We start from the raw sequence: 15,173 nt of genomic DNA, 5'->3' as shown, positions 1-15,173 counted from the left end.
ATGGGTCACAACCCGCGAGCCAACCCGGCCCACCACGAGTTTGAGTCGGGTTGGATTAGAAAAAATTGTATTTTTTTTATGCGGGTCAGATTTCAACCCGGCTCGTTTAAATCCGGCTCATGCGGGTTGAACCCGTGGTGGGCCGAATTGGCCCACAAACCCACTTACCTAATTTTATTTTATTAAAATTTAATTTTAATTTTATAAAAAAATATTTATTATTTTGTTTTTGCTTGAAAAAATTATTTAAGTTCCTTATTTTCAAAATTAATTAAACACACATGTTGGGAGTCAAATTTGTTTAGATTTGTATTATAGAAAATTTATAATTTCTTTTTATTTTAAAAAAATTGTAGTTAAGTAAGGTAGTGAGCCAACCCGTTTTATCCACCAACCCGTGGTGGGTCAAATCAGGTTCGAATTTTTCTGGCTTGCTAATAAATGAGCCGAGTTGGGTTGACTCACTAAGTGACCAACCCGTGGTAGACCGAGTCGGACCGGACCGGGTGGCCCGTTTTGATAGCTCTACTATTCATAAACTTTCTTTTATATAACATATTTGTAACATTTTAAGTTTATAACATAATATTTTAAAATCATATTATTATTATTATTATTTACATTTTTTACATGTTATATAAGTAACTATTTAATTAAATGAATTTAAAGAAAAAGAAGAGAATAGTATGTACACATATGTTCAAATTTATACTTCCATAGAAATAATTTATATCTAAATGAAATTATAAATTCTAGACGAATCTGGTCCTTATTTATTAAGGTATCCTAATTGTTATCTTATCTTATTTTATAAGTTCAAATATTTAATATCCAAGCAATTAAAGAAATTATTTCTTTTACTATAATGTGAAGCTGCTGGTTGCAATAGGATTGTAGGTAAACTTTTTTTGTAGCAATGTGATTAACGCCTTGGCTTTGACCTATAGTGATGACCCTGACAGAGAGACACATACCCTTATATTGTAGGTAAAGTTATCCTAGTAAGTTTGCTTCCCTTACTATTGGGACGCCTTGGGTACAAACTACATTTTATCAAAAAGTGGGAAAGGAGAGACCGAACTCCTTGTGGAACAGGAACATTGTTGGTCAAAGTGGGTAGTTCGCATGTTTCGAGGGATGAGCCTTCAGGCTCCCATCACTTGGTGTTTGTGTTTCAAACCAAAACCAAAAACAAACACTACAAATATGCTGCCACCGCTACACTCTCGCACTCGCAGCCGCCAAGGTATTCACTCGCACCTTTTTTTCACGTTAACCTACCCTAACTTTCTTTCACTGCTTCACTCCTTCATTCGCCGCATCTTCTTCCTCTTCTTCTCTCTCTGCGTACCTGTAAGTTATTTCTCATTCTCTCTACCGACAACGTTCACTGTTTATGCAGAAGTTTTTTTCGTTTCCTTATTCTTATCTTATTTCCCTGTCAGGATATACTACAACCGGTACAAAAGCGATGGCGCTTGTTTTTGAGGTTTACCGCGCTACATCTACTATCACATTGTCTCACTTTGTATTCTATTAAGATTTTGTTCCTGCAGTTGAATCAAATTGATTTTCTTAATCGAGCTTTGAGTCTTTTTTGGTTCATTTGAATGTTTGAATGAACAGTGCCTTGATGGATGCCATAATATGTTGTAGCTAGATGCCATGACTGCTCATGTGTGCCACCTGTTTGTCATTCCTGCCAGTGCATGATATTTTTATGGTTTTAAACTGTAATTCAGTTATTCCTGGAAATCTACCTTTTTTTTTTCTCAGGTTCTTGGCAGATTCAACCGTGCTCGCGCTGCTCGGTTGACACTCCCTCATCATGTGTGCCAAACTCCTTTGTTTATGCCTGTGGGCACACAAGGTCCACTTTCAAACTTGATTCTTTCTGTTCGGTTGCCGCAATGCGATAAAAACAATTTTTCTATTGCTCTGTATTCTCCTCCTTAAAACTTTGGTTGTACTGAAAAAACAGGGTCCATTTTTTAAATGAGTTCCCAAATGGCTAAAATATTTTTGGATTCAGTTTGGTCTGCTTAGTTTAATCTTAGAAGGTTTCACTCTGTCCAGGTGTTTGTTTAGACCAAAATGTTTCTTCTGTTAGTCAGTTAATTTGTTCACACGTGGCAAGCTTTAGAAGGAACAATCTGATCTAATAAAAACATTTTAAGTGATCAAAGTGAAATCTTTTAAATTGAGGGGACCAAACTGGAACAAAAATTTAGATGAAAGATCAAAATCATATTTTAGTTGTCCCCAAATTCTTTTCATTTTAACTGGAACAAAATACTGAATTTATGTTTCTTATTTTGAAGGGAATTATTTTCTTATGGGCTATGATTTTTGTTTGTCCATGGAAAATACTATATTAAATGATGGTATTTGCATTGATTGATGTGATTGTCTTGGTTTGTAAGGAATTTGCTGCATTGCTTACTGGTTGTGGTTCACTTGAGATGCTGCAATTTTGTCTTATAAATGGGATTTTTGAATGGTCAGGAACAATAAAGGGATTGACAAATAGTCAGCTTGAGGATATAGGTTGCCAAATAATACTTGGAAATACTTATCACTTGGCCCTTCGACCTACATCCGAGCTTCTTGATGAAGTTGGTGGCCTTCATAATTTTATGAATTGGCAAAGGGGTCTGCTTACAGATTCTGGTGGCTTTCAAATGGTAGTTCATGACCTTGTGTATATTTGGTTATAGTTTTTGTTAAATGTAACTAATGGACCTTGGGCCATCTCTTTGTATCTTCTTTGTATTTGAGACACTTATATATATGCATGATCCTATGGTGGAACAGACACACAAAGAGGGATTATTTTTGTCTCTTCACCAGATATCTCAACAGTTTTTAATAACATTGCATGTACTTTGTGATTTCTAGCATTCTCACAACCGTTCTATTATCTTTCATCCTGAATGATTTAGTGTAATATGTTATGTAATTGAACCAATATTATACATTTGTTGATTGATAATAATGTTCAGCATCCGTGTTAAATGAATTCATTTTTGTTTCACTGATGTTTTAGGTTTCGCTGTTGCATCTTGCTGACATCACAGAAAAAGGTGTGACATTTCAGGTATTTTTTTTTCCTTTTGAAGATATAGAAAATATTTCGATGGTGTGTTCTTTGCTTCACTCATGATCAGTGTTCTGAAATCTGGTTTGTGACTGTGTCTTCCAAACTTATAACTTTGACTGCAAACCAGTGTGATTAAATCCTAAACCATCTAAATAATTTCTAACCCACAAAACAGTGAAAACTGGTTAAACTGTCTAAAACTGGAGAGTTGGACTAGCTTAGACTTCTAAAAAATTGCCTACTTTTCTGCCAAACTGAAAATTGGGCTTAACTGGATCAAACATGGGCTGGTTTTCAATTCTCCTAATATTCCATGTTGATTTCAGGCCTCATAGTCCAAATATGTTAAAAAAATATAGAGAAATGGAAATAAAAGAAATGCATTAGATATTTATCATTATATATTTACTTAGTCTCATACCTCTGGTTTACTAATACGCTCTCACATTAATATACAAATAACTACATATTATATAACTTAAAAGAATTATTATGAAAGAAAGAAGATTTTATTCAATTGATCGATTTGAAACAATACATCAACTTCTATATATTGAGAACTCAAACCCTAAAGTAATAATTACATGAGATCTCTAGAACCTTCTAACAACTTCTAAAAGCTCCTAACAACTTCTAGTAATACATTTAATATCCTACCAACAACTTTTAGTATTGCATTTAATATCCAACTAACAACACTCTCCCTCAAGCTGGCGAGTGGATATCTCATTCCTAGCTTGCATGTTAGATCATAAAATCGCTTAGTGGGAAGACCTTTTGCAAATATATTTGCTAACTGAAGTCCAGTAGGGACGTAGGAAATAGTGATAAGATCATTATCCAATTTCTCTTTAATAAAGTGTTGATTTATCTCCGTGTTTGGTCCTATCATGTTGAACTAGATTGTGGCAATGCTAATAGTTGACTTGTTATCACAATAAATGATCATTGGTTCTTCACATGCTACTTTAAGATCATTTATAATAATTTTCATCCATAACAATTCACACACCCCTTGTGCCATAGCTCGAAATTCAGCCTCTACATCAGACCTTGCAACAATATTTTGTTTCTTACTTCTCCAAGTCACCAAATTTCCACCTAAGAACATGCAATATCCTAAGGTGGACTTCCTATCTATGACAGAACCTGCATAATCTGCATCGGTATGCACTTCCATTTATAATTTTTCATCTCTCCTATACAATAATTCCCTTGTCTTAAAATATTGAAGGATTTTGTTTATAGCTCGTAAGTGTCTTTCCCTTGGATTATGCATGAACTGACTAACAACAATGGCTATGTCTAGTCTGGTGTGACCTAAGTAAATGAGCTTCCTAACAAGTCTTTGATATTGGCCTTTATTCACAATAGAACTACCTTCATCACTTCCAATTGTATGGTTTTGTTATGTAGGAACTCCATTGGTCTTGCAATCAATCATACCTGTTTCTTTGAGAAGATCAATAACATACTTTCTTTGGGAGATAAAGATGTCTTTCTTCGAGTAAGATGCTTCTATCCCAAGGAAGTAATTCAATTTTCCTAGATCTTTCATTTCAAATTCGGCGGCAAGCTTTTCTTTCAAGGCTTGTTTATCATGTTCATCATCTCCTACAACAACCATACACCAGGAGTAGTGTAAGTTTACCTTTTGGGAAATGCTTGATGAATAGGGTTTGGTCACCTTGACTTTGTCGATACCCCATGGAGATCATAACCTGACTGAGTCTACCAAACTAAGCACGAGGTGACTGCTTGAGCCCATACAAAGCTTTCTTCAACCTACGTACTTTGTTCCCTTCAATAGGCCTAAAACTTGGGGGAATTTCCATATAGACTTCTTCCTCTAATTGTCCATGCAAGAAAGCGTTTTTCACATCAAATTGTTGAAATTCCCAACCAAAATAAGCTGCCAATGAGAGATTGATTCTATCTGTATTCATCTTTGCCACTAGAGCAAATGTCTCCTCATAATCAACACCATAAGTCTGAGTAAATACTTTAGCAACTAATCTTGTTTTGTAACGTTCTAATGTGCCATCTGATTTATACTTTACATTACAAACCCATCTACATCCTACTGCCTTTTCATCTAGTGGCCAGTTAACAATTTCCCACATTTGGTTCTTTGCTAAGGCATTCATCTCTTCATTCATGGCTTGAACCCAATTGTCATCCTTCTTTGCTAAGGCATTCATCTCTTCATTCATGGCTTGAACCCAATTGTCATCCTTCAATGCTTCTTGAACTGAAGTAAGGACTCTAATTGCATCAATGGCAAAGAGGAAACTTTGGTGCTTCATAGATAGGCTTGTAATAGTCACAAAGTGAGAAATAGGATACTTGGTACAAGACTGAGTTCCTTTCCTCAAAGCAATGGGCAAGTCATCAAGGTCAGGTTCACAATTAATATTCAAGGAATTTTCCAAAGGTTCAACAGTGTCAGAAGAAGGAGCACTTACATGAGATCTCCTCACAACTTCTAATAATACATTTAATATCTTACCAAGAACTTTCAATATCGCATTTGATATCCAACTAACAATATATGATGCATGTTAACCCATGGACCATGAACCATTCTGACCCCTGGTTGGTCAAACAACATTTTGATTGGATGGACGCCTGAGGTTTGATAGAATATTTATCCAAGAGGTCATGATGGATACTTTTATTGTCTGACTTGAGTGTCGGATGAGTGGGTATGGGTATTTTAATACCCACACATGGGTACCCATTTTCTTATAAAAGTTTTTTGTCTATCAAACATTACATGCATGTCATGATTATGATTTTTAATATTTCATATTAAGTTTTTTATTGTACAAGCACATAGGATTAAGTGATGCTAATCCTTTTATGTTTTTTAAATTTGGGTATACATGTAGTTATCCATGGATAATGGCCATCCATTGCCAGTCTGAATACCTGTTAATATAACTAGGGATGGATTCAGGGGAAATACTACCCACACTCACATTCACCCCATTTTCATCCCTTGGAGGCATGATATGATAATATTTTAAGTGTTTTTTCCTTTGCATTTTGCAATTAATGGAATAGTGGTGGTCATTTTACAATCAATTTATTGCATTTATTTAATTATCTTTTTAATGAAAGAATTTACATTAAGTAATGTTTATGGAATTATTTTAATGAAGTATAATGGCTATCTTTTATTCTTTGTATTATTGTAACACAAGTTTATTCTCTTGATGCAGTCACCGGTTGATGGAAAGCCGATGCTTCTAACACCAGAGGAATCAATTCAAATCCAAGTAAGTAAAATGCCTTTCTCCATGTTTTTCTTTAAATTTTACCAGAGCGTATTTCTTTTTTTGATCGAATTAGTGTGTTGTGTTTAAAATGTATAGGAAATCATGGTAGTTTGCATAATGTGATTTTACTTTTAAATAAAACATTTCGATGTTTTAAGTTAGTCGGTTCTATAATATTAACAATTGAAGGAGGGTTGATATTTCTTTAGAACTTCCATGAGCAATTGGAATTTAGACCTTATATAAAGGTCTTATCCTTTATCTTCTTTCCCATTTCTCTTTTGCTGATGTTACTGTCCTTCTCTACTCTTCATTCAACTTTCTTGCTATTAGTTTATATAAAGATTTACAAATGACAGTTCAAGACAGCCCGTAATATTCTTCACTTTACTATCGATGGACTGTGACTCATTGTTAATCATTCATAATTCTGTTTATTTTCTTAAGATATTTCTTTCTTTCTTTACTTGGAAAATGTCCTCACTTGGTCTTTTAATAGAGATGTATAGACATTGTACATATCTTTAGTATTGTACGATTGGCCAATTTCACTTGAACAATTCTATCCTTTCTCCCTCTATATGTCTTTCTTTCTTATTTTCTCAATTCAGCAGGTTAATACATTCATTTGTTGCTGTGACAGTTTTTACCTTTATGTAAGAATTTTGAAAGATTTGATGCTCCCTTGTTTTATGGGCTTTCATGTTTTTATCATTAATTATGCAGAACAGAATTGGAGCAGATATCATTATGGCTCTTGATGATGTTGTAAAGACCACCATTACTGGTCCACGAGTTGAGGAAGCTATGTATCGAACACTTAGATGGATAGACAGATGTATAGCAGGTAAATATTGAAGTGGAGTACAGAGTCACAATAAGAAGAGTTGAATTGTGATGCCGGATAAACTCTGGCCTAACTTGCACAATTCTTATTCTTGTGATACAAAAGAAGAAAGTAATCCTCCGATTTTCAATTATTTATTCCTTTATTGTGAAGCATGAGTGCAACTGAAATCATTTTAAATTGACTTGCACTTTATTCAAGCTAACCTGAGAAGCAACCCTTAAACCATATCAGTCAATACATTTTTCCTTTAATTGAAAATTTCTGAATTAAACTTTTCATTCTAGATCTAGTAAATTATAATATTGATAACTATGCACATCTTTGAAATGGAAAAAGCATCTAATATTTTGTTTTTCATTTATTTTGTAGTGGCTGTATGAGTTTTATATCACTTGGTTATTGGACAGCTATTTCTTCATAATGAAAAACATAGCCTTATTGCAGTAATATATTTTCTTACTATTATTTAGTACACATTTCTGTTGTATATTCTATTTCTTATAAGATAGAACTGTAAAAGACAGACAATGGAAGGAAAAATTTATATAGTTTTTCATCCTTGAGTTGTTTTTATTCAATCACTAGCACATTAGATACTTTGTTATAGAAGAGAGGATGAAAGTGATTTATGTTTTTCATTTAGCATGTGCCATGTATAAAAATTATGGTCAGTTTGTAAAAGGTTTGGTATTTATTTTAGCATGAATGTTAAATAGAAATAATAGGCCATTATTCTTATAGTTTTCTAGCACTGCCTGTTTTGTGTGCTAAATACCGATGCACATTTCCTTATGTGACAGCTCACAAGAGACCTCATGATCAAAACTTATTTGGTATTGTTCAAGGTGGTTTAGATCCTATATTGAGGTGAATTCAAGCACAAAACATAACCTTCTTGCTATTTGTTCTTCATTATATTTGATTACTATTTTACCTCTGTAAGTTGTATATTGCTTATAAATTATGGTATTCTGTAATCAGGGATATCTGTGCTAAGGGTTTGGTGGAGCGCAATTTGCCTGGGTAGGTGCAAAATTCTTGTCAACATGTAAATTGTTTATGGTTTTTTCTGATACTATTTATACTTTTTGGTTGTTTTAAGAAAAAGACTAGACTGTACTGGACCTACTGGCCACTTTGATTTGACTTGGCTTCGGGTACAGTTGCCTTCCTAAACTGAACTTGGTCAAACAAATTATTCATAAAGCGGATGTGCACTATGATAAGTTTTAAGCTTAAAAAATAGTTTTACGTTACTTGTTAGTTTTCTCCCCTTTTGGCCTATATCCATGTTTCATTTTTTTTGGAGGAAGGGGGACCTTTGCCTGATCTGTTTTTTTAATTCATTGACCTTAATTGCTACTGTCAATTGATTGAGGATTTATGGGAAAAAATTTAGGTACATGAAAGCCAAGAAAACTCATCAAAATCGTTAAAAATTTTAAGATCAACGTGTATTCAACTTGATCTAGTCAGGAAAAGTCATAATTTTTTTTTTTGGCGATTGTGTCCCAAATTTAGTGACATCCATGGATACTAGAAAAAATAATTCATACTTGAGACTTTGTTCTAGTATACAAGACATTTTGATGCATAAAGGTTTTCTTTTATGAATTTAAGCAAATTAGAATGAACCTTACAAGACTATCCCTTGCAATCGGCACAGGAGAACATGTATTTTTTACATGGTAATGTTTGGATACTTTTGCTTGAGCTTGGTTTTTTCCCAGCAAAAGAACATAATTTTCATAGACCCAAGTTGCTTTTATATATGAACACCTGCACACAGAAGTCTTGAAAATTGAAATTAATAGTTTTTACAATAGTTATGTGGGGTTAAATATAATTTTCTTTTGTCACAGCTATGCTATTGGTGGTCTTTCAGGCGGTGAAGATAAAAATTCATTTTGGCGAGTTGTTGCTCAGTGCACTGCTGCTTTGCCAGAGGATAAACCACGATATGTTATGGTCAGAATGACTTGATCATATGAACCCATTTTTTGGTTTTAAAAATAATCAGTGTAAATGTGTAATGTCATCACATTTTGCATGTACTTTCAGGGAGTTGGTTATCCTCTTGATATTGTTGTTTGTAGTGCTTTGGGTGCTGATATGTATGACTGCGTGTATCCCACCCGTACAGCACGCTTTGGCACTGCTCTCATTCCTGAGGTTGCCATTTTTTATCCTTTTTATTCATAATTTGACATTCTTTCCCCACACACGCACACAACTGTTATACAAGCACGCAACTACACCTAAGAATTGTACAAGGACTAAGAAACTGGTAACAAAATTGTAATTATTGTGTATACATCAACATTGGAAAAACTGAACTTTAACAGATAATGATGCTGTCTCCCTATTAGGCTCTAGTGATTCAATTTTTTATTGCACTGGTTTTAATATATTTACAGTAATACTAGTTTTAAAAAAATTCTACAAATTTTACTCATTTATGTGTCAATATATTTTTTTACTTAAATTTTTCATGTAATTTTCCAGGGAGTATTGAAATTAAAACACAAAGCAATGGCTGAAGACACGCGTCCGATTGATCCCACTTGCCCTTGTATGGTATGTCTTAGTCGTTTTTTTTATCCGATAAATCTTTTTGCAGAAGCCAGCACGTGTTTTAGTTTGTTTCCTCTCTCACAGGTTTGCAAGAACTATACCAGGGCTTACATCCATTGCCTTGTGACAAAAGATGCAATGGGATCTCAGCTTTTGTCGTATCATAATTTATACTACATGCTGCAGGTACAAGTAATATCATCTGGATAAAAGGACTATTGTAACTATATTGTTTTAACGTGTATGATTAAAGTCATTGCATCTCCAAAATTTGCAGCTCAGTAGGAATCTACACTTTTCAATAGTTGAAGGAAGGTTTCCAGAGTAAGTTCATATTCAATTTCTCCTTTCCCATTTTATCTCACTTTTGATCTTAAATCGATTTCTTCCATTCAACAATTTCCTCCTTTCTTTGTCGATAACCGTTTTTTTTCCTTGTTTTTAGGTTTGTATGTGACTTTCTACACAAAATGGTATGCTCGAGAAAATCGCCTGGACCTTGAATTTTGAGCACAGTACATTGACTTTTGTTCGTTTAACAAAGTCTTCTTAACACCCTCCTTCCTACTAAACTGATTTCGTGCTTTAGTTATAGATCTGTAAATTATGCCCTCAAATACTTGTTAAAGCTTAAAAGCAAAAGAATAGCAGAAAACGGAAGATGGGGGTGATATCACTGTTAATGAACAACCTGTCATCAGAGGTTATCAACCCTAACTAGTTTTCCATTGTCTGTGGGGATGCCCACGGGGTAAGACGGTGTAGGTTTGACTATACCCACTCTTCTTGAAGTAAAATTTTATGCACATCCTCGTCTCTCCATCTCTGTATGAAATTTGTGTTTGATCCTCATTCCCGTCAAATAGTGGGTATACTCATATATGTGTCTATAAACGCAATCCATTGTTCTAAATAATAATTAAATAATCTTCTTAGAAAAATGAAAAAGTATATACTGTCAGTATAAAAGTGTCACTACCAATAGAAAATATTGTTCATAAACTTAGCATACATGACAATGAGTGATTAAATGACTCTGTAAAAATCTCACATTTTAATGCATACACTTTTTACTTATTTTTTTCCTTGTACTTTCTTTTTAAGTAAGTTGAATTGATTGGGAACCATTCTACCCTTTCCCTTGCAATTCTTTTCACACAATACTTAGTTTGTTATACTGATAATTGATGGTATAGGGCTAGAGTTACCAAGGGAAAGGCAAATATTAAACCTCTGACCTTGCAAAAAGTAAGCCTTGTAGCCAAGCTCAGGCTATAGCGCCCTGAATGCCAGAATGAGTTTTTCCAAAATGGTACATATCTTAGTTATAGAAGTTCTTATCCAGACTTGGCCTTTTAGGACTACTTCTACCCATATACCCTTCAGTTTACTACTTGAGCAATACTTTTCGAATAGTAAACACAGGATATCGTTTTGTTAGAAGCATATGATGGATTTTGATTTTCTTGCCATTATTATTGTTTGGATTTATTTTGTTTTGTAATTGAAACCTTTAAAATATTTCTGTTGACATTATTTTTTCCAATCCAATCTGTTAGACCTACTTGTTCATGCTGCAGTTTCCGAAAGGTGATGTTCCTGAATGGGTCTGCAATGCTATGGAGGTGGCTGGAATCGACATTTCTTCCTGCTGTGCTCCATTTTCATCATGCGAAGAATCTGTTTCTAAAAGCATGCCCGAAGAAGTTATTTTAGCGGGGTAAAAATGATACAGAGATGAATAGAATCAAAAGTTACATTGAATAGATACAGTGTAGTTTACTATGATTTCTTGCGGCATAAATTTTGTATTCTGCTTATGCCGCCACAGTAAAAAGTATGAAAGGTTAGGATTATAATTTATACTATATCCCTTTAGGTTCTTCTTTATCACGCATATGAAGATTCGTCTTGTATGCTATAGAATGTAACACGATGTATTGTTTTTGTTTCCGAAGTACAGTTAGTGAGACATTATCTAACACTGAAGCGAAGCTTAAATCTAACTCTTTTATATCCACAAGTTTGCTCAATATTACATGTACAATCCCGTCTGAGTTCGTTTAAACTCAACTAATAGAGCAATATCATGAAAAAGGCTATACCATGTGTTCTATATTAAGGATATTTGAAACCTCAGTATGAACTCTTTTAAATTGTATACTATGGATATTTGAAAAAGTACCTTATAAAAATAGTTTATAAACCTATTTTTGGGTCTTTGAATTTATTTCAGTAAGTTCACGAAGAACTTTATCGAATTGGACAGTGAAGTCTGTGATAGTTTTTAATCAGATAAAGGTTGACTAAGAATGCATTCGATGAAACTGCTTGCTTTTTGCAATATCTTCTGGATTACCATCTTCACTCCTTGTACATTTAGACACTTCTAGAGCAATAGGTACTCTTCTAGTTATGAAAATTAACCTCAACAAATGTTCATCATTAACTTTGCTTTAGGTTATGTAGTTCTTTACTTTAATTTGAATTTGATACTGATATTATGTCAAAAGAAAATTACGGACGACTAATTGTCTATACTCTGTAAAATTTATGGCCATTGGAAATTTAGTTAAAAATAATTTTGGTTAATTTTAAAACAATTAGGTATTAGTCTTTTTTTTCGATGTCTTGGTACTTTGATGCCTACTTTCAATGAACGATGCTTACTTTTAATGACTACTTAAATCATGAAAGAATTTAGTTGGAATTTTGATCAATGAATTTTATATGATGCAAGAGTAGCAGGCATCATCATAACTATAATATTTTAGGTTTCCTATGTAATTCTTAGCAAGAATTTGAAAATGTGTGTAACTTCTAACCTAAAAGAGCATATTATTGAAAAGAAGAGCAACTAGTATTCCTTAAATTAAGATACATGAATGTCCTCCTCAAGAATATGACCTTCGTATATATTATGTTTATGAACACTATGTTATGAAATTTATTTTAACATGAGAGCATAGTTTGAAATTAATTGATAGTTGAGCCATTTTTTTATGCGTGCAAACATATAATGTGAAACCCCACAAAATGATATTTTAGAAGTGGTGCTAGTCTAAACATAGTGAGACTCGATTATTTTAATATTAAACGGTTTTATTATAAATAGTTTTGTTATAAACGAGTTTCATTAGTTTAAAACGTATCATCTCTCTAGAAACTACTTTTCTAGAGTTCTTTACCATCTCTCTAACCTTTCTCACTCTTGGATCATCTGTTCGACGATCAGGAAGTGCCTAGGCGATCCTTGCGTCAAGGACAACAATCTCTACCGATCAATTTCCTGTTTGGAGCCGGTAAGTTGTTTTTCCTCTTTTACATACGTTCTTAGACCGTGATCATGCAACGGTTCCTGTTTGCATGTATCTGGTTGTTTTCTCTTTAATTTCTAGCTCAATTTAGGTTCTAAGGTTGGTTTCCTATCACCAATCGGTGAGTTGTAGGTTTTTGTAGATTCCTTGCGACGCAAGATTCGGTTGGGGTTTCTGTGAGTTGCGCTGTTGATAAGAGGTAAGGGAGCTAGATTATTGCTTTAATTAGTAGTTTGACATGTAAGTGTGATGAATTTTGTGTGTTGGTGCTGATTTAATTGGCTTTAGGTTTTAAGTGTATTGAGTTGCATGAAAATTTGACTGCTTGATTGTGCCATTGTGAAATGGTGTTTATGAACTGAATTGAATGGTGCATAATCTGTAATTGATCATACTAGATACAAGTAATCGGTTATGAGAGTGATTAGATAGAGATTTAAGTGAATTATCTTGTTTTAAGTCAACTTGGAGGAAGTGAGGTAGTGGAAATGAGAACTAGGAGTTAAGGGCTCAATTGGTCTGTTGGGATAGTTTGGGTAGGTCAAATGTGACATGTTTGAGTCACCAAAATGGTCAAAAAGATGTTCAAAGTGGTAGATTGTGATTTGAGTTCCTAGTTGATGAATTTGATGTTCTAGAGTAGGAATTGATCCCTAAACACTTTAGATTGGTAGTAGGAAGATTTAGAATCATTTAGTCAAGTTTAATTACGTGTATAATACAATCTAGGAGTGTTAGAAGTTGAGAAAAATAGTTAGAATTGGTAAATGGTGTCTGAGTTGCATAATTCTATAGAATTTCGTTTTGCAGATTATGCATACTCGCTAAGCGAATGGTTTCGCATAGCGAGTCCTTATAGCGAGATGCTCTCTGCTTGGGCATTCGCACAGCGAGTTTGTACGATGTGCAAATGGTTGGAGAGGGTTGCTCTCTGCCTGATGATTCGCATAGCGAATCTGGGCGCTATGCGACTGGAGCTGGTTTGGGATCACTGCCAGTTTAATTCGAATAGCGAAAGGTGGCGCATAACGAGTGTTTAGGGGGTCTGGGCCACTGCCTAGACTTTCGCATAGCGATTTGGGGCGCTATGCGAAGAGGTTGAGGTCTGGTACTACTGAAAGTTTATTCGCACAACGAGATTGGGTCGCTGTGCGACAAACCTCTGGTTTCGCTATACTAGAGGGTGCTCTGAGTGAATGGTTCATGTTTTAGTTTACTCTTTAATCCTTGGTTCTAGTTTGATTTAAATGAAGTTTTTAATATCCGTTGGGAAGCATGTATGAATGTGTATTAAGTTATATGATTGATCGTGATCTGAGTTATGTTACAAATGAAAGTATGTGGTTTCAAAGTATGGTTGATGGACGTAATTCCATGATCCTCACGGAGAGGTTATATGGTGGTGCCCTGTGTAAGTTTAGAATGATTGCAGGAAGCTCAGTCCTAGGGGTTATCCTGAAACTCCATTGGTCTTTCACTCTCACGTAGAGAAAATTGATCCATGTCGCGAGGAGTAGCAGGAGGTCTTAGTCTTGGGGGCTTCTAGTATGCCTCAAGGCCCGGAATAGACTAACCTCGTGAGTGTGGTAAGGTGAAACTCATTGACAATGGCTTTGCAAAGCAGTAGAGGTCACCACGAGTGCATGACCCGCCATAGCTCGACAATCATTCTAGGTTCGGACAATCAGTTTAGGTCTTTGCATGTTAAGATGTTTGGATTGGATTAAATTAGACATGATTATTATATGAAATGCTTTAAACTTATGATGTATTGTTTTCTATCTAGTTTACCCTTGCTTTTCAGTGTCTGTCTTTGTATGTTGTTTCTCTATTGCGATGATCACCTAATGGTGTGAGCTTAGGGATTCACCTTCTCAGTTGTTTCAACAAGAGATGAGGGAAGAAAAAGATAAGTTGTTTGTAGATCTCTTCTTTGAACGAGGTTTGTCGTTTCTAGTGGTTCTTTTAGTATCTATGTAACGTGTCATTTCTTTTGTAGTATTATACTATTAAAATGGGATCTTATACCTAAGGTCACACGCATAAAAAAA

General features: G+C 34.4%; 1 protein-coding gene across 2 annotated transcripts; it reads left to right on the top strand.

The window, feature by feature from the left end:
* The first annotated feature begins 1,034 nt into the window (after nucleotides 1-1,034).
* LOC124845728 (uncharacterized) lies at nucleotides 1,035-11,794 on the top strand. Of its 2 annotated transcripts, none has more exons than XM_088106923.1 (16): nucleotides 1,035-1,246; nucleotides 1,446-1,489; nucleotides 1,777-1,870; nucleotides 2,506-2,684; nucleotides 3,047-3,097; nucleotides 6,325-6,381; nucleotides 7,108-7,228; nucleotides 8,032-8,098; nucleotides 8,213-8,254; nucleotides 9,094-9,199; nucleotides 9,293-9,403; nucleotides 9,737-9,808; nucleotides 9,890-9,991; nucleotides 10,083-10,129; nucleotides 10,251-10,278; nucleotides 11,386-11,794. In XM_088106923.1, the coding sequence occupies exons 1-16, from the start codon at nucleotides 1,126-1,128 to the stop codon at nucleotides 11,527-11,529; spliced, it is 1,386 nt and encodes a 461-aa protein (XP_087963049.1). In that variant the 5' UTR covers nucleotides 1,035-1,125; the 3' UTR covers nucleotides 11,530-11,794. The 2 variants fall into 2 exon arrangements, with proteins under 2 accessions (XP_087963049.1, XP_087963050.1); XM_088106924.1 differs by having other exon boundaries at nucleotides 1,217-1,353.
* Nucleotides 11,795-15,173: the final 3,379 nt, after the last annotated feature.

This window comes from Vigna umbellata, chromosome 2 (genome assembly GCF_029865625.1).
Source record: "Vigna umbellata cultivar VRB3 chromosome 2, Vumbellata_1.0, whole genome shotgun sequence".
Lineage (NCBI taxonomy): Eukaryota > Viridiplantae > Streptophyta > Magnoliopsida > Fabales > Fabaceae > Vigna > Vigna umbellata.
The sequence above is the reverse complement of the archived record's forward strand: the minus strand, read 5'-3'. Positions and strand labels throughout refer to the sequence as shown.